This window comes from Phacochoerus africanus, chromosome 8 (genome assembly GCF_016906955.1).
Source record: "Phacochoerus africanus isolate WHEZ1 chromosome 8, ROS_Pafr_v1, whole genome shotgun sequence".
Classification (NCBI taxonomy): Eukaryota; Metazoa; Chordata; class Mammalia; order Artiodactyla; family Suidae; genus Phacochoerus; species Phacochoerus africanus.
The window spans coordinates 27,549,695-27,570,495 of record NC_062551.1 but is presented as its reverse complement, the minus strand read 5'-3'; the positions used below and the strand labels follow the sequence as shown (position 1 = coordinate 27,570,495).

The window sequence follows — 20,801 nt, the reverse complement described above, 5'->3', positions numbered from 1 at the left end:
ACAGAAGTATCTTTACAACACTTAACAGCTAAGAGGCTTGACATTTATAAATACTGAGGATTTCAAGTTTTGGTTTAGAATAAACATTTCTATTTAAACTATTTATGGAAAATTATTTAATAGAGAATATCTAAGAACATATTGTGCATGACACTCTGTTAACATAAGTTTTGATACAGTGCTCCCACACATAATTACTTTCAGTTTCTTTCACAAAGTCCAATACATCTGCCCTAAGTGTTCTTTAGTGACTACGAATGTCAGTCAAGCAAACATCTGTTTGTATACAGAACCTGGTTCCTTCAGCAACAGTTTTCCTATGTTAGGTAAAGGACTTTTATGAGTTGTTTAGGCAAAAAAACTTGAGGTCACCCATAACATCTCTTTCTCTCACACCCAAAAGCAAATTCTGACATCTCTACATTTAAATATATGCTGGATCTGACCACTTCTAAGACTACCTCTGCCACTCTCATCTCAGTCCAAGCCACCATCATCTTTCATCTGGATCTTGTTTTAGCCACCTGTTATATGCCAACAATTGGGACCAACTGCAATTACCCGTGCAGTCTTCAGTTAAATGGAGACATGTATTATTATTTTTTAAGAATTTTATTTATTTATTTGTCTTTTCGCCTTTTCTAGGGCCACTCCCGTGGCATATGGAGGTTCCCAGGCCAGGGGTCTAATCGGAGCTGTAGCTGCTGGCCTACGCCAGAGTCACAGCCACACGGGATCTGAGCTGCGTCTGCAATCTACACCACAGCTCAGGGCAATGCCAGATCCTTAACCCACTGAGCAAGGCCAGGGATCGAACCCGCAACCTCATGGTCCCTAGTCGGATTTGTTAACCACTGAGCCACGACAGGAACTCCGAGTCATGTATTATTATCACCAAATGATTGTCCATTGTCAGTTTTTGGAAACATTTTTTTTACATTTTTTAAAGTTTTATTGAAGTATAATTGATTTACAAGGTTGTGATAATTTCTGCCATACAATAAAGTGATTCAGTTATACATATACAAACATCCATTCTCAGAGTTCCCTTTGTGGCTCAGTGGTTAACGATCCCGACTAGGATCCATGAAGATGCAGGTTTATCCCTGGACTCACTCAGTGGGTTAAGGATCCAGTGTTGCCATGAGCTGTGGTGTTAGGTCACAGATGCAGCTCAGATCCCGAATTGCTGTGGCTATAGCGGGCAGCTGCAGCTCTGATTCAACCCCTAGCCTGGGAACTTCCATATGCTGCGGGTGCAGCCCTAAAAAAAAAAAAAGGAAATGTCCATTCTTTTTCAGATTCTTTTCCTACATAGATTATCACAGAATACTGGGTAGAGTTCTCTGGGCTATGCAATAGGTCCCCGTTAGCCACCCATTCCATATACCTCAATGCTGGAAACAAATTTAACCAAAAATGAAATGTTCTGACTTCCTTCTTTTTTTGTCTTTTTAGGGCTACACCCTTGGCACATGGAGGTTCCCAGCGGGTTCAATTGGAGCTGCACCATGGCCACAGCAACACCAGATCCAAGCCACATCTGTGACCTACACCACAGCTCTCAGCAATGCCAGATCCTTAACCCACTGAGCAATGCCAGGGATCAAACCTGCGTCCTCAGGGATCTTAATCATATTTGTTTCTGCTTAGCCATGATGAGAACTCCCGAAATGTTCTGATTTCAGTTCTTAAGATCTAAAACATTTGTTAAAGAAAGAGCATCCCTGACCTTCAAAGAATCATGTCAGCAAGACACATTCACTTGTATTACAAAATCAGGGTTAGTAAGAAGCTCCAGTTATATAATTTGTTAAGAGGATTATGCTGTTTAGAAAGAAATGATACTGCCTGATCCACTTTCAAAGAAGTCACATAAAACCCAATACTAACTTCTGTGATCTTTCTTATAAATTGTGATATATTTCTCTAGCAAACCTTAGTTTTTTTTTTAACTAGCAGACTGCACACTGACTAAAGTTTAGCACGTTTCTTTCAATTAACTAGTTAGGTTAATGTTATGCTGCATGGGTACAGACTGAAAGAGCTATGGAATGCACATGCATCAGAAAAACAATTTATGTTCCATATAGAATCAATGCTAAATGTAGTGTAAGGACAGATCAATTCTGCAAAATCAGAGATGGTGATATGAGCATCTGGTTTCAGTCAATGAAGGTTAGAAAGGGGCTGAGCAATGAAGAAACACTGAAAAAAATCAATCCTAATTATATACCTATGAATTACTACTAACCTACCAATAACGCTTTGTGAAAAGGTATTTCAGCTTTTGTCTTCAAATAACAGTAATTTTCAAATTATTTTAATAAAGGGATGACTCCAAATGAGTGAAAAAAACCAGTTATCAGCAGCTAGAGCTCTCCCTACTGGTCACAGCTGTGCTGAAGCTTTCATGGGTTTATTTATTTAAAATATATTTTTAGTAAAAGCTATGGAAAGAAAAGTTGTTTTACTATTTATTTATTTTTTTATTTTTTTAGTTTATACTTATATTATAAAGAAGGAATGAGGACGGAGTTCCCATCATGGCTCAGCGGTTAACGAACCTGACTAGTATCCATGAGGACGTGGGTTCAATCCCTGACTTCGCTCAGTGGGTTAAGGATCCAGCATTGCCGTGAGCTGTGGTGTAGTTCGAAGATGCAGTTTGGATTTCACGTTGTGGTTGTGGTATAGGCCAGCAGCTACAGCTCTGATTCAACCCCTAGCATGGGAACCTCCATAAGCCACGGGTGCGGCTCTAAAAAGAAAAAAAAAAAAAAAGGAATGAGGAAGATGTAAAGGAAGACACTATGAATGAGAATCAAAAATAAAAAAAATAAGGGGAAGTCTGACAGAGGATGAATGACAGCAGAAATGGGGAGATGAGAGAGCTGTGAGACTGGGAGGAAATTTAACGCTAGAAGGGAAGATTTATTGGCTGTCATATGAAGGAGACAGAAACAGATTTAGGTTCAGTGAAATAGCTTCCACAAGACTGGAATTCAACAGCTAGATGACTGCCTTAGCAGTGCTTTCTTCTGCAGTAGTTTCCTAATGGAGGTTGGATGTTTTAGAAGGAATTCTTCTATGACTAACAAACTAGATGGCAAAGGAACTCTGCGAATTTGATTATTATAATAAAGTCTGTAATTTCTAGTTTTCTTTTCCCCAGTTAAACCACATAGGCCCTTGGTTTTAACATATTAACAGTTGTTTAAGAAAAGAGTTTTAATATAAAGCAGACATTCACGAGCCTATTCAGAATACAAGTCTGTTCTTAATATTCATAAAGAATTAATCTAGACATTTTACTACAGACCTCTCACTACCAGTTGTTCCTGTTTTCTTTCTTTCAATATACGGTCACCCAGAAACATGGCAAACCCAATTTATAGATGACAGTCATGGGATGTATTAAAAATGAAAAGAGGAGTTCCCGTCGTGGCGCAGTGGTTAACGAATCCAACTAGGAACCATGAGGTTGCGGGTTCGGTCCCTGCCCTTGCTCAGTGGGTTAACGATCCGGCGTTGCCGTGAGCTGTGGTGTAGGTTGCAGACGCGGCTCGGATCCCGCGTTGCTGTGGCTCTGGCGTAGGCCGGTGGCTGCAGCTCTCATTAGACCCCCTGACCTGGGAACCTCCATATGCCGCGGGAGCGGCCCAAGAAATAGCAGCAACAACAACAACAACAAAAGACAAAAAAAAAAAAAGAAAAGAAAAGAAAAGACAAAGAATAGCAACCAGACTCTGGAGCTTTCCCTACTGGTCAGGGCTGTGTAGAAGCAGCCAACAGCAGGGATACCAAATAAAAATGAATAAAACTTGGTCATTTCCATTCTTTTATTATCAAGATAATCAAATTAGAGAAAACTCTTCATGAGAAAATGCCCTAATAATTAAAAATGGATCCAACTTATTGAGGGTTTACTATGTACAGATAACATGCAAATCACTTTGTGTGTGACATTTGGCTAAAAGTCAGAACACAGAAAAACAGAATTTTAGAGGCACAGTACTTTATAGAGAGAGGTCTAGCTCAACTCTCATGTTATAGATGATAGGCCTAAGACCAAGAAGGTTAAATGATTCCCCTGGGGTTTCACAGTTAGCTGGTAGCAGTGAGAACACACTCAGAACTCTTAAAAAGACGAAGATGAACCTTTAACTTAAAACTAGCACTAATATCAACCTCCTGAGTCATCTGCTATTTCTCCTGATTGCCAAGGCCGGAGAGACACAAAGTAGAAAAAAAAATTTTTTTTAAAGGGCCGCATCCACGGCATATGGAAATTCCCAGGCTAGGGGTCTGATTGGAGCTGTAGCTGCCAACCTGCACCACAGCTACGGCAACACTGGATCCTTAACCCACTGAGCGAGGCCTGGGATCGAACCCGCACCCTCATGGATCCTAGTCGGGTTTGCTAACCACAACAAGCCATAACGGGAACTCAAAACAGAAGTTTTAAGTCCTAATACAAAAGAAAGAAATGCACTTTCTCCAAACTTATTAAAAAAGGTAAAAATAGGTGGGAGGTGGGGGGATGTGCTTGGGTTGTGGGATGGAAATCCTGTGAAATCAGATTGTTATGATCATTATACAACTACAGATGTGATAAATTCATTTGAGTAATTAAAAAAAAAAAAGGTTTAAAAAAAAAAGCAAAAATAGGGGTTCCCGACACAGCTTGGCTCTTGTGTTGCTGTGGCTGTGGCTGTGGCTCTGGCCAGCGGCTACAGCTCTGATTAGACCCCTAGCCTGGGAACCTCCATATGCCACTGCTGTGGCCCTAGAAAAGACAAAAAAAAAAAAGGGAGTTCCTGTTGTGGCTCAGTAGTTAACAAGTCCAACTAGGAACCATGAGGTTGCGGGTTTGATCCCTGGCCTTGCTCAGTGGGTTGAGGATCTGGCGTTGCCCTGAGCTGTGGTGTAGGTTGCAGACATGGCTTGGGTCTGGCGTAGGCCAGCAGCTTCAGCTCCAATTGGACTCCTAGCCTGGGAACCTCCATATGCCATGGATGAGACCCTAGAAAAAGACAAAAAATAAAAAATAAAAAAAAGTAAAAAAAGTAAAAATAAGGTCAGCAATCACAAACACCTGTCAAATAAGTAGACTGCAAGAGTTGGTCTAACAGGCACATCAAAAAAATAGTTCATGATGGAAGTTAATAACAGAAAAAAATGTATATATATGTATAACTGTGTCACTTTGCTGTATAGCAGAAATTGACAGAACATTATAAATCCACTATAATAAAAAATTTTTTTAAAATAGTTCTTGGAGTTCCCATGTGGCTCAGTGGTTCAAGGATCTGGCACTGCCACTGCTGTGGCTCAGGCCACTGCTTTGGTTTGCGTTTGATCACTGGCCATGGGAACTTCATGCCATGGGCATGGCCCAAAAAAACAAACAGACAAACCCCCCCCAAAAAACAAACTAGAGTTCTTACAAGTAAACAACTTCAGGAGAACTTTAAATATAAAGTAGCATTTTAATATAAAAAAGAAAAGTGTAAATAACCTACATTTCCAAACATGGATTGGGGCAGTTCTACTTTAGCTATGTGATTTTATACAAACTTCTTATCCTCTTTCAGCCTAGTTCCTTCAAAATGGAGATAGATTTTTCCCCCCCCCCCAGTATCCTCATGGTAAATTTTAGTCTTATTACAGAACAAATCAAGAATTACAAAAGTATCTGTTACACCTTCTCAACAAAATTGAGTTTTCTCCATATATCAGACATTATTATGGAAAGATGTCTTTACGGCTGGTCATGATTGAATTGCTGCATCTCCCCCATGACTTCTCACCTCAGAAACCCAGGTGGCTACCTTGAGCAAGTATATCAGGATATCCACTGGGCTGGTTGTTCGAATCGCTTTTCAAATAGAAAATGAGTTCTGATGAGTTTGGACATGTCTTACTTTAATGTGCTCCTTACATTTAAACAGGATTTTAGTGAGGCAGTGACACTTAGAGGCATCCCTTGGAGATGCATTTTATAAGCTCATTTAAGAATCAAGTGTAGGAGTTCCCATGGTGGCTCAGTGATAATGAACCCCGACTAAGATCCATGAGGATGTGGGTTCAATCTCTGGCCTTGCTCACTGGGTTATGGATCCGGCGTTGCCGTGAATTGTGGTGAAGGTGGCAGCAATGGCTCAGATCTGGCTTTGCTATGGCTGTGGTGTAGGACGGCAGCTACAGCTCTGATTTGACCCCTAGCCTGGGAACTTTCATATGCCATGGGTGTGGCCCTAAAACAACAACCAAAAAAATCCAAAAACAACAACAACCTTCTCCCCCCCCCCCAAAAAGAATCAAGTGTAAAACAACTGTTTTAGAGTACACTGCCTGGCACATAGTAAGCCTCATGCTGTTGCTATCACAACAAAGCTGCTCATCACATCCCGGGTTACCTATATGAACTTTTCAAATGTTAAAAGAGTTCACATCCTGCAGATAAGTGTAATGTTTACCAACTAAAACAATGTTAAAACAAAATAAATTTTAATAAAGCTTAATTCCCTATGTTAGAGACCAAACCAAAACTGTCTTTCTCTTATTATGGGAAAAGACAGACCTACTATTCTTGTCCTCCCTTATTAATCCTCTTCCGATTCTTATTTTTAGGCTGAGTTCCTTTTTTTTTTTTTTGTCTTTTTGCTATTTCTTTGGGCCGCTCCCGCGGCATATGGAGGTTCCCAGGCTAGGGGTCGAGTCGGAGCTGTAGCCGCTGGCCTACGCCAGAGCCACAGCAACGCGGGATCCGAGCCGCGTCTGCAACCTACACCACAGCTCACAGCAACGCTGGATCGTTAACCCACTGAGCAAGGGCAGGGACCGAACCCGCAACCTCATGGTTCCTAGTCGGATTCGTTAACCACTGCGCCATGATGGGAACTCCTAGGCTGAGTTCCTACTCGTGGTTCACTCTCATCTACTGCCTATACACAAAACACACCTCAGGAAGGTCCAGTATAGATAGATTTTTATGTTAATTTGTCTTTACATAAAAATAAGTGTTGGTAGAATAAAGTGATTTGAAAACTGCAGTCTGTGGGAATTTAAAGTAAATAGAGGCTGAGATTTTTTTCTTGGACCACACAGAATCGAAGGCTCCAAAAACATACAAAACACAAATATAAAAACCACATAAAGTCTTTTGCCTGTTTTTATTTCCAAATAGTTTCCATATAAAATTCTCATATGGTTTGCTAAACTGCACTAAAACTGCCTATAGTAGAATAAGCAATAATTATTTACCCATTCTGTAACATTAAAGACAACAATTTATGCTAAGGATTTATAACCCAAGTAAATGAAAGCATTTTTTAGATAATGACAGAGAAAATCTCTTTCAGCACCCTGTCACTCTGCAGTTGAATTAAGAGCCAACAGTAGTACATTACAGTTTCAGGTTAAGAGGCCAATCCAGCTGAAGGCAATCTCTAGACATAGCCAGGGTGTGTATGAGCTGCTATAAAACAGATGACAGAGGTATCTTTCAAACTTATTTATGACCAAAGCACTCAGTCTGTACCTTATTAAGCTCAATCTTCCTTCACAGAATCATGAAGGACTGCCACAAGTAACATGTTAACATTTTCAAATTGTGGCCAGATTCTCAGGTAAAAAGACACTGTGTTACTTCCATGTGGCAACAAATAACAAAGAATACGCACTTCACAGAAGGAACGCCTGTGAGTATTTCTTCTTTTTAAAGTCAACTTTTTATTAAAGTACAGAAGAGCAAACAAGTCATAAATATATGACTGTTGCATTCACTAAGTGAACACACCCATATAACTGGAAATATAATTAATATCACCCAACACAGCAAATTCTCTTTGTACCCTTTGTCACTATTCAACCCGAGAGAGGCTGGAAAAGTTTAAAATCCTTTCCTGTTGTTAAAAAACAAACAAACAAACAAACACCACCAGGATATAAAACAGTTTGCAACATTTCTTGGACTTTTTCACAGACTCAAGTTAGATTATGCCTGCCTTTACTGCCACTCCAGGTATGCTGTGAGCCAAGGTGCACAGAAAGAGAGGGTAAAGAAACCAGCTTCCAATGAGCCCCATTTTAAGTGGCAGATACTGAGCTGGGCAGCACCCCAGGGAGGTAGGGTGTTAGCTCCATTTAACAGATAGGGTCAAGAGAATAAGCAACTTTTCCAATGTCACATGGAAATAAGTGTAGAGCTAGGATTCAAAATGAGGGCAATCTATTAGAAACCTCATGCTCAGAGTTCCCACTGTGGTGCAAGAGGATAGATGGCATCTTGGGACCACTGGGACACAGGCTCAATCCCTGGCCCAGCACAGTGGGTTAAGGATCGGGCATTGCCACAGCTGTGGCTTAAGTAGCAGCTACAGCTCAGATATGATCCCTGGCCCAGGAGCTCCATGTACTGCGGGGTGGCCAAAAAAGGGAGGAGAGGAGAGAGGAGAGAGGAGAGAGGAGAGGAGAGAGGAGAGAGGAGAGAGGAGAGAGGAGAGAGGAGAGCGGAGAGAGGAGAGAGGAGAGGAGAGGAGAGGAGAGGAGAGGAAAGGGCAATCTATTAGAAACCTCATGCTCAGAGTTCCCACTGTGGTGCAAGAGGATAGATGGCATCTTGGGACCACTGGGACACAGGTTCATCCCTGGCCCAGCACAGTGGGTTAAGGATCGGGCATTGCCACAGCTGTGGCTTAAGTAGCAGCTACAGCTCAGATATGATCCCTGGCCCAGGAGCTCCATGTACTGCGGGGTGGCCAAAAAAAGGGAGGAAAAGAAAGGAAGGAAAGGAAAAGGAAAGGAAAGGAAAGGAAAAAGAGGAGAGGAGAGGAGAGGAAGGGAGGAGAGGAGAGGAAGGAGAGGAGAGGAGAGGAGAGGAGAGGAAGGAAAGGAAGGGAAAGGAAAGGAAAGGAAAAGGAAAGGAAAGGAAAGGAAAGGAAAGAAGAGGAGAGGAAAGAAAAAAAAGAAATCTCATGCTCATCTACTACCTCAAAGGTTCTCAAGTTACATTTCTGTCAGTTACTGGGTTCCCCGAAAACACCCCTGGAACTCTATATGGAGACCAGAATTATCCCTACTCCAGCTTCATTCAGAAGAGCGCCCCTTTTATCTATTTTATATTAAGGTTCCACATAAAATTTCAAATGAAGACAGGATTTCACATTTTAAAAAACTGCCTATACACGAGAAAATACAGATAGCAAGTTCTGTTTTCATCATTCTCTGTTAACACTAACAACAAATTTTATTTCTTTTAATGGGTAATAGATGATCATATAAAATTCGAAAGGTATGAAAGATAAACAATGAAAAGGAATCAGTTTTAGAACTGATTTCAGGTTAAAAAACACCGGTGGAAACCAAAACCACTTGGAGTTCTGCTTTCCACTGTTAGTAAACTGAACTGTATACACATATTAAATGCTCATGAGCACCACTATTACAAGCTTACCATGTCAGGGCTAGAGGCCTCAGAGGTTATCCAAACAGGGCGGGACATCCCTAGCCGCTATGCTGCCAGGATCTTAAGCCTCCAAGGACCATCTGCTGGGTTACTGCCACCCACGAGTTACCACTTCTCCTTGGCCCTTGTCTCTGGTCAGGCATCAGGACCACCCACTGTAACCATTATTATGCTTTCCTTCCTCAGTTTTTTCTTTTCCAGGCAGAATAGTTTCTAACCTCTTCTGGCAGACTTTATTTTTCAACTTAATCATCTTTATGGGTGATGTGGAAATTCATTTCCCAGTGCTAGGCTGTATTTGTAGAGACTTTCTGGTTAGGAAACTGGTTTAAGAGTCTTCACTACTTTTATTAACCAACTATTTCAAAGAGTGCGAGTCAATTTTTCTCAGAGTCCCAGTTCCTTCAAATGTAGTGAGGATGTTACCTAGATGAACTTAACTATTTTTTTTTCCCCTGTACCTGTGGCATATGGACGTTCCCAGGCCAGGGATCGAATCTGATCGAATCTGTGGCAATGATGGATCCTTAACCCCCTGCACTGGGTCAGGGACCAGGCTGGGGATTGAACCCATGCCACCACAGAGACAACACTGGATCTTTAACCTGCTGCACCACAGTGGGAACTCTAAGAAAAATTTTTAAATAAAATTGTTATTTAAAAAAAGTTAAAAACAGACACATACAAAGAATGTTTGGTTATATTTGTAAGGTCCTCCAGAGATGTCTGAATCACAGGGGGGAAATGCAATATTTTTCTCCAATGTCTCCTTGTAGGAAAAGGAGGTGAACTACAAGAAAAATGAACTGTTATATTTTTTAAAGGGAAGCAAAATACACATGCATAAAGTGCCAAAAGACATGCATACCCCAAATTCCCCTAAGAGACTGCCAGTGCAAGCTCTGGAGTCAGATTCCAGCCCAATTTTCTAGATGACAGTTCTCTATGAAAACTGACTTTTAAAATTACTACCATAAGGGACCAAAGGATCTTAATCATTGATGAAAATGTAACCACTTTCTTTATGCTCTAGATCATAATGCAGAGAAAGTGCCTTGATACACTTTAGAGAACTAAAAGGATGTTCTTGTTAGTCAGATAATTCAATTAACTGGAACCAGCACTGCGGTAGAGCTTTTAGTGCTAAAGAAGTATTCAGGGCTATTATTTACTGTAGGCATACACATACCAAGCACCATACTAAGTGCTTTACAAGCATTTTCCCACTTAATTCTCACAATGATTTCTATGAGAAAAGGGCTTAAGACAGGTTGCCAAGTGATAGAGCAGGAATCTCAATTAAGCCTGACTACAAAGCCCAAGTGCTCAATTACTGACATAAATAAAACTGACTGGAATCTGTCTATCTGAGCAACAAATTACTTGACACCTCTATCAAGAGAATATATTCTTGTTCACACACAAATATAAACATATGCACAAATATACTCACACACCAAAATGTTTTTCTTCAAGTAATGTTATTTTTAAGACCAAAGTAACACTTTAGAAAAGATAATTCTTAATTTCAACTAATCTAGAATTTTATTTAAGCAAAATATATACACAAAATACCTAGCTGTTCCATTAGTTGTCAAATAGTTATTCTTCAAATGTAATACAGGTGAAGAGCACTTTTTATAAAGCAATTCTTATCATCATTTAAAGCCATGGTTCGTTTCCTCCAGAAAGATGGATCAGGCATACTCTCTGACATGGCAAGATCTCTTACTCCTTCACTTTTTTGCACATACTATTCCTTCTGTCCAGAATACTTTCCCCAGCCTGTCTAGCTGGCCAACTCACATTTTCCTTCAAATCCCTTCAAGTGTGTTTTCTTGCGAATCCCCAAGAGGAGGCAGACTTAAGTGCTCCTTCCTTTGCAGTGCCACTATTCCCCTTTACATGTGACTGCTGCTAAAGCAGACTGCAATTATCTATTTATATATCTATTTTCCCTCCAGACTGATAGATGTTCAAGGACAGAAACTATGCATTTTCATCTATATATTTCAAGTCCCTGAAGCAGAATCCAGCACAACACAGTTCATTACTTGATAAATTGCCTATTTAATATAAACCAACAAATTATAGACATTTAAAATCTTTCCAGAGACCATTAACATGTATTATTCTACTTTAATGTACAGGCTCTAGTTTTCAGACATGCAGAACAGAAGCTGTTTTATTTTTCATTTGTTTGTTTTAGGGCCGCATCTGCAGTACATGGACGTTCCCAGGCTAGGGGTTAAATCAGAGCTGCAGATGACAGACTAAGCCACATCCAAGCAACGTGGGATCTGAGCCACGTCTGCAACCCACACCGCAGCTTGTGGCAATGACAGTCATATCAAATTTTAACACTGGACAAGACTAAATTTGGGTGTTTAAGACTGATATAGACAGGGGTAATAAAATTATTAAAAGACAAGGAAGTGATTACTTTAAAAGTTGAGACAGGAGTTCCCATCGTGGCTCAGCGATTAATGAACCTGACTAGCATTCATGAGGATGTGGGTTTGATCCCTGGCCTTGCTCAGTGGGTTAAGGGTCCAGTGTTGCTGTGAGCTGTGATCTAAGTCACAGATGTGACTTAGACGAGTCTCAAAAAGTTGAGACAATGACTACTTTTGAGGTGAGAGAGAAGGTCATGGTTACACACATGGAGGTAGGTACTTACTTGGGTACTTACTGTCACATTTTTATTTTTTTACCTAGGTGGTATTTACAAGGGTGTTAGGCTTCTAATAATTAAGCTACACATTTTTTTTGGTGTAGATTTCATCTGTGTATTTTACTTTACACAGATGAAAACGGTTACCATAAAAATGTTAAAAGAAAAATAGTCTAATTTCATTCTTTGAGTAGCTTGAAAATATTAAATTTTCTTCCAGTAAAGAGATTACACAAAGGACTAAAAATTACACTGTCACAAAACGAAGACAAATATTTATTGAAAAGCAGAAAATGTTACTCCCAAACAACTTTAATAATGTCCTAAAAAATGTATTCTATATTAACATCAGGTAATTTTTACACATAACCTGAAAGATAATTAAGAAAAAAGAGATAAGGTATTTCGATCAATGAATAGAAAACATACCTTATCATGGTAAATGACTTTTACAAAGACCAATAAATGAAGGCTTCGCGTACGATCTTAAAATTAAGCCTCATTTTCTTTATAGTAATTACATTTAATAAAAACAAAGTCACATGGCACAACTTTTTAAAAATGAAAGACAAACTATTAAAAAACATTATGCATAAACATCACAAATAGAGCCTGAGAGTTGGGGGAAAGTACTAACCAGTTACTGCCAGCAGCTGTGAAACTCTCACCTCCATTTCCTCCCGATGAGACCTGTCTCTATCTTCAAATTCACGTGTCCTTCTTCGGGCCTCTTCAAAGGCCTGTTGTGCTAATGCATCCTCCTGCTGTCGTAAGAATACATGAAATAGGTATTTTAATTTTGACTTATAATAAAAAATAAAGTTTAAGGGTATCTTATTTTTTGAAGGAAATGCACAGCAAGAGTACTTCTCAAAACATCAAAATCATTTTAAAAAGTCAGAGTAACTTTTAAAAGGAAACTTCAGTATTTCCATGCTCTGTTGTAACATGTAAATAGTTATGGTGTTCAATCACATTCTTACGACTGAAAATGTTCTTCCCTTTTCTGTCCTTACTTCATCCTATTCACCAAAATAAAATCCTGATCAAGTCAATATTTAAAACAGAAGTACAAAAAAAAAATCAGTAAATACTTTTACAACATAAGGATAATTATGACACTAAAGCCAGAAATATAAAAGAGAATACTAACAGAATCAACTGCACAAATGTTAGAAACTTCTAGACAAGAAAAAGTACATAAAATTTCAAGGAATATTATCAAGAAAGATAAGAAATCTATCCTAATCCTCTCCTAACTAATCGATAAAGATCTGCACATGAACGGAACCCAGATATCTCAAACTTCTTGTGTCTGTAAGGTAACCAGTTTAAATTTCCCTTTATACTTGTCTCGTCTGGATGGTGGCACCACTCCCTCACTTCTGCAAGGGACCTGGGCCACCTTTGACATTTCACTCTCCCCTTATCTCCACAGAGCCAATCAACCACCAAGTCCTATCCATTTGACCTCCTAAATATTTTTTGAATCTTCAGTCTTTTCACTCCTACAAACATTTTCTTAGTTCAGGCTCCTAAGATCTCTTGCCCAAAATACTGCAAAATCTCTTCTCTCTTTCATTCTGTTAACCCCCCCAATCCACAACACAGCTATTAGAGCATGCCTTCTAAAGTACAATCTGACCATAATATCCCTGCAACTTAAAAAAAGCTCCCTCACTGTCTACCACTTTGTATTCACACACTTCTCAACACTAGGATTTTTTTTTTTTTGGCCACACCCATGGCATGCGGAAGTTCTGGGGCCAGGGATCAAGCCCGAGCCAAAGCTGCAACCTGAGCCACAGCAGCGACCACATCAGATCTTTAACACGATTAGCCACCAAGGGAACTAACTCCCTAATACTAGGATTTTTGATGCCACACTTGAAGAAATTAAAATACCAAAATGCTATCAAAAAGTTCATCAATATTCACTGTCCTTGATTCACTGCAGCAAGGAATGGCCAGGTAACTCTAGTTCTAGCCAATAAGAAGTGTAGGTCACCTAATGAGGCTTTTAAGAAAGTCATTTAAGGAGTTCCCTTGTAGCACAGGGGGTTAAGGGTCCAGTGCTGTCACGACTATGGTCTGGGTTGCTCCTGTGGCACAAGTTTGATTCCCAGCCTGGGAACTTCTGCATGCCCCAGGGATGGCCAAAAAAAAAAAAAAAAAAAAAGAGTCATTTAAGGAACATTTCACCTTTCCACTTTCCTGGGAACGGATGCAACGACCAGAGAGAGATTCAGCAACCATCTTGCAAACACAATGAGGATGGAACCACATGCTGAGCACAGTACAGCAGAAAACTGAAAAGACCCACAGCCCCAATAATAAGTTCTATACCAGGCCTGAACTGTGTACTGCTACTATCTTGTTCTGTGTGATAAATTCTTTTTTTGTGTGTCTTTTTGCCTTTTCTAGGGCCGCTCCTGTGGCATATGGAGGTTCCCAGGCTAGGGGTTGAATCGGAGCTATAGCTGCCAGCCTACGCCACAGCCACAGCAACGTGGGCAGGATCCAAGCCGAGTCTGCGATCCACACCACAGCTCACAGCAACGCCAGATCCTTAATCCACTGAGCAAGGCCAGGGATCAAACCTGCAACCTCATGGTTCCTAGTCGGATTCGTTAACCACTGAGCCACAACGGGAACTCCATGTGTGATAAATTCTTTACTTGGCTGTTAGTAGGGTTGTTTAATACTTGTAATTCTGACACAGGTCTATAACTTAAACAAAACTGAAAGGTGTGATCAAGTTTCTATTATTGTGCATTTACTAGCTTTATGATCCAGGGCAAGGTATATTGTTTTCTAAACCTCAGAAAACTCACATGCAAAATGTACATAGTAGGAATACTTATTGCACAAGATTAAATGAGGTAACATGTAAGATTTACATATGTGGGAGATCCTGCTATGGTGCAATGGGATCGGCAGCATCTCTGCAGTGGCAGGACTCAGGTTTGATACCTGGCCCAGCACAGTGAGAGTTACAGGAATTCTATATGCCACTGGGAAGCCAAAAAAAGAAGAAAAAAAAAAGATTTACGCATTTGACTAAACTCTATTACACACATCAACTGTATTCTCAGAATGTACTATATAAGCCAGAGGTGTCTATGAAAGAACACTATTTCCAACTCTCAAGGGCTTTCTCTTATTTAGATATAAGTGGAACGTGTGCTGACAGCAAGATAATCCTTTTGTCCTGTGCATTCATTCATTCATTCACTTTTTTATTTATCCCACAAATATTTAGTGACTCACTATTATGCCCAAGTCACTGTCATGCGTACAATGTGTGGAAACAAATGGTGTCTTCCCTCACAGTTTCTGGCCTAGTGAGGCAGGTGGACAATGAACAAATACTTACAAAAATCAATATATGATTATCAGTTGTGACTGAGTACATCAGAGAAGAATTTCAGGATGAAATTAGAGCATATAACACGAGATGTAATCTAACTACTAAAGGAAGTTAGCAGCCACTAAGGTGTATTCTAACAATGATCATAGGGAGTTCCTGTCGTGGTGCAGTGGTTAACGAATCCAACTAGGAACCATGAGGTTGTAGGTTCGGTCCCTGCCCTTGCTCAGTGGGTTAAGGATCCGGCGTTGCCATGAGCTGTGGTGTAGGTTGCAGACCCGGCTCGGATCCCAAGTGGCTGTGGCTGTGGCTGTGGAGTAGGCTGGCGGCTACAGCTCCGATTAGACCCCTAGCCTGGGAACCTCTATATGCTGTGGGAGCGGCCCTAGAAAAGGCAAAAAGACAAAATAAATAAATAAATAAATAACAATGATCATAGGTTATATTATTAAAATAAAACAAGAGTATTACTAATATTTGTAGTAAGGCCATGAGCGATTTGGTAGCCCTTTACTAATTCCAGCTGCTGTCTTGGTCTTTACTAGGGAGATGTGAAGTGTTATGTGCAATGAACAGAGTCTGCCCTTTAATAAATGGTTAAATCTGAAAGATGATCAGCAATTACCAGTGTTATCCTGATCCTTTCCTATTGCAACCTTATTAAGTAACAGCTCTCCTTCAATAATAGCACAAAGGGTTCTTGCTGATAAAACTACACACTCACCCCTAAAGTATGCTCATATGGTTCGGGACAACTAACCCTATCCAGTCTCAGGTGGTAGTGGGAGAGGCTTTCAGCACTCTGGCCCCCACCAGGTGCTTGTTACATGCTAGTCTGCTACTCCATGGTCTATACCACAATCTGCACAAAGATGCGCAAGGGTGGGGTCATCATAATAGGTGGATAAGTGTTTTCAAAACCCACGTTTTGAAATAAAGGCCCAGCAGTACTCATAGAGCATATAAATAGAATACTTTTACATTCTTGCTATACTGATTCTGTCTTTATTATATTGCTAAATCTTCAACTATATGTCACAGTTTGGTAATAACTTTCTGTGCAATGAATTTAGAAAACAGAAGTGTGTATATATATATATATATACCTGAGTCCTGCCACTGCAGAGATGCTGCCGATCCCATTGCACCATAGCAGTATATACACAAATATATATATATACATATATATATATATTTTTTTGCTATTTCTTGGGCCGCTCCCGCGGCATATGGAGGTTCCCAGGCTAGGGGTCGAATCGCAGCTGCAGCCACCGGCAGCACCTAGCCTACGGCCTAGGCCAGAGCCACAGCAACGCGGGATCCGAGCCGCGCCTGCAACCCACACCACAGCTCACGGCAACGCCGGATCGTTAACCCACTGAGCAAGGGCAGGGACTGAACCCGCAACCTCATGGTTCCTAGTCGGATTCGTTAACCACTGCACCACGATGGGAGCTCCAGAAGTATGTATTTAATGAAATATTAAGAATTAAATTTGTTTCTAAGAAAGTTGATGATATATGTGTAATTTGTACAAAATAATGGTATTTCCTATTCTCTGTGGGGACCAGGATGATATCACTGATCATATGAAAACCAAAAGAAACAAAACTGCTGAAGAAGCATCGACATACACTTCAAAGGCGACAAGTTAACATGTGCAGCTGCAAATGGTACATTTAACACCATTCTGTAGAACATAACTTTTTATTTAAATCAAATGACTCTTCTAAGTTTTCATGCACATTTTCATGTGCATACAAAAAGCAAAGCTGTTCATATGCTGGTTTTGCTGAGGGGAAAACCTTGCAAAAAGCTAAAGAACATCAGTTTTACATCAGTATCATCAGGTACTTCAAATAGAAAATCTGTTCATCCCAATAATGGTTCAATTTTTCTACTATTATCATAAAATCAAAACAACTTTTGGAAGATTAGATTATTATATTGAAAGTGAAACAATTTTGTAACTGCTAAACTAAATTTAAAAAGAGTAACAATGAAAATAAGTTATTGACTCTTAAATTGACGATACAAATACAAATGTTGGTAGAGCAAACACTGCATAAAAACATTCTCAGTGAATTTTTAAAATTATGAAATGGAAATTTACTAGGAATTAGTTGTGGTACACATGTAATTCATAGTTGTTATCCAAACAATTCTTATTCAAAGTAGTGAGATAGTCTGCCAACCATTTAGAAGTTAGGGTTGCATAAGTTACAAATACACTTATGTATCCACAGTTAAAGTGACTGAGGTATAAAATTTCTGAATACAAAAAAACTCACATGCCATTACAAGAGGCACTTCAGATTTTAGAAATTTGAGCCTTTAAAGAACTCCGCTGAAGTCAACCTAGTCCCTGAAGTAGCACTGATTTTTTTTTTTTGTAAGTGAGTCCTTATAGTTCCATTTTGTTCAAAATTAGTTAGAAACCTCTGATTAAAGTATTCCATGGTGAAACACCAAATTTTTGAGTTTTTCAAGCTTTCAGAGACCTGTAATTATTGAAAATCAAATATATAAAGACATTGAAATTCATCCCTGCAAATTACAGTAAGTAAATTAAGAAATAAAAATACAATCAGCAAACGGGATCTAATTTTGAGTTTATGTAATTGTACTCAAGAAATATCTTCATCAATTGTAGGAAACTTTTAAAGCATTTTATTGAAATATATTACACATACAAAAAAATTATACATATCTTAAGGCTGTGTTTTCCAATATGGTAGCCATAAACATGTATGACTACTGCATACTTGAAATGTGATTTGAGTCTCTAAGTGGAAAATACACACTGGATTTCAAACACTTATTACAAAAAAAAAGGGAAAATATCTGTAAATATTTATGTTGATTTTTATGTTCAAATGATAATATTTTGGATATGCTGGGTGAGATAAAATATAAAAACTAGCAATAGCATTTCTTTTTACCTTTTTAAATTGGCTTTTAGAAAAATTTCAATTACATAATGTGATTCACATTTGAATTCTACTGGATAGCGCTGGCCTGAAGGACAGCTTGATGAATTTTCAGAAACTGAACCTTCCATGTAACTAAAAGCCATATAAAGAACCAGAACAGTACCAGTATCTTAGAAGTCTCCCTCTCCTCCATTCTAAGAACTAGCCTCCTTTTCCAAGGATAAACCACTATCCTTTCTTCTAACAACATGTAATATTAGTTTTATCTATTTTTGTTACTTTTATATATAAATGGATTCATGTAGCATGTGCTTCTTTGTATACTCAATATATTCATGAAATTCATCCATATGGTATGCTAGTTGAAGTTTTTCATTTTCATTATATTTCTCTGTGTGAACATGCAATTTATCCATTCTACTGTTAGTGGGCATTGAGCAGTTTACAGCTTTTGGCTTTTACTAATAACGCTGCTACAAATGTCATATCTAGTACATACCTTTCGATGAATATATGTATTCATTCCTATTGCATATCATGCCTCAGAGTAAAACTGCCGAATCACAGGCATATACATACGCAGTTTTAGCATTTATTGCCAGTTTTCCAAATGTTGTGTCAACTTTATGTAATCAAACAACATACCAAGTGCTGTTTCACATCCTTCCCAACGTTTTTCAAAGGTACCCTGAACACAGGCAAAGAAGACAATACCTGTGAAAATATTTCAGATGAAATATTTACACAATTTTAAAAATGGAACTGTGACCATCCTGTTTATTTTAGCTTCTGTTAAAGAGAATTCTGTACTCACATGGCAGAGAGAGAGAGAGAGAATGAATGAGCTAGCTCCTTGTGTATCTTGTTATAATTCCATCATATCAGGCCCCCCCCCCCCCTTTTTTTTTTCTTGGTCTTCATAGGGCTGCACCTGTGGCATATGGAAGTTCCCAGGCTAGGAGATGAATTGGAAGTGTAGCCGCTGCTGGCCTATACCAAAGCTACAGCAACGCGGGATCCAAGCTGTGTCTCTGACCTACACCACAGCTCATAGAAATGCCAGATCCTTAACCCACTGGATAAGGCCAGGGATCTAACTCGAGCCCTCAGGGATACTAGTTAGATTCGTTAATGCTAAGCCATGACGGGAACTCCAGGGCCCCACTCTTAAGACTGTGCTGTGGCACAGTGGGTTAATACACTGCATTGTCTCTGCGGTAGTGAGGGTTTGACCCCCAGCCTGGTGAAATGGGTTAAGGATCCTGTGTTGCTGCAGCTGTGGCGCAGATTCCATCCCTGGCCTGGAAACCTTCATGTGCTGCAGGTATGACACCCCCCCCCCCCCAAAAAAAAGACGTCATTTAACCTTAATTGCTCCCATAAAGGCCCTATCTCCAACTGCAGTCATAGTGGGAGTTTGGGCTTCAAACTAAGAATTTTAGAACACACTCAGTCCTCATTACTGGTAAGAGGTGGGGCCAAGAACCACAATTACATGACTATGAAGCTCCTACTCCTAACTGCTATATTTCATTGCCTCTTTACTTTTACTACCTTCCAGAAGAAAGGGAAGGATGGGAAATTTTCAGAGAAGTGCTGACTACCAATTGGATGGTTGGCATCACATGCTTTAAAATTTTTATAATAGCTAAGACCTATTATTACATTAGTTTACTACCACGACAGATGGCACTTACTTTATAGTGATAAAGCTCAATTTGTGGCCCAGGGCAACAAGGTCTGGAAAATTCTAAGTAAGAAAAATGCTGCAGGTTAAACTAAAAATTTTTACCTATGATTTTTTTTTTTTTTTGTCTTTAAGGGCTGCACCCCACGGCATATGGAGGTTCCCAGGCTACGGGTTGAATCGGAGCTGTAGCCACCGGCCCACACCACAGCCACAGCAACTCCAGATCCAAGCTGCATCTGCAACCTACACCACAGCTGACAGCAACACTGGATCCTTAACCCACTGAGCAAGGCTAGGGATCAAACCTGCATCCTCATGGATGCTAGTCAGATTCATTTCCACTGAGCCATGATAGGAACTCCTACTTATTTTAATAAAATATTTTAATTTTAGCAATCAACTCAATCTGAAATTCCCCCTCATATAATATAAATTCAAACTGCAATTACAGAAACAACCTTCTAAATTGCCATTTACTATTTTTTCTGAAAGCATCAGGTCTTTTATCCCTGTGGAAATGAAAAAGTAGCAAATATTCTTAGGAATTTTAACTTTTGAGAGTTCCCTGGTTGTCTAGTGGTTAGGATTTGGTGCTTTCACCACTGTGGCCCAGGTTCAATCCCTGATCAGGGAACTGAGATCCCACATCAAACCACTGAATG

The 20,801-nt window shown here is 39.6% G+C and overlaps 1 protein-coding gene across 4 annotated transcripts in view; it reads right to left on the bottom strand.

Annotated features, from left to right (window-relative positions):
• The window catches only part of CBFB (core-binding factor subunit beta), a 68,646-nt gene that overhangs the window by 3,785 nt on the left and 44,060 nt on the right, over positions 1-20,801 (bottom strand). Inside the window, exons 5-6 of one of the 4 annotated variants that reach the window (XM_047789730.1) lie at positions 19,095-19,163; positions 12,784-12,910 (exon numbers count right to left, since the gene is read on the bottom strand). In XM_047789730.1, coding sequence (XP_047645686.1) covers positions 12,784-12,910; positions 19,095-19,163 — 196 coding nt within the window. The remainder of the gene's footprint in view (positions 1-12,783; positions 12,911-19,094; positions 19,164-20,801) is intronic. The other 3 variants (XM_047789729.1, XM_047789732.1, XM_047789731.1) reach the window with 3 other exon arrangements.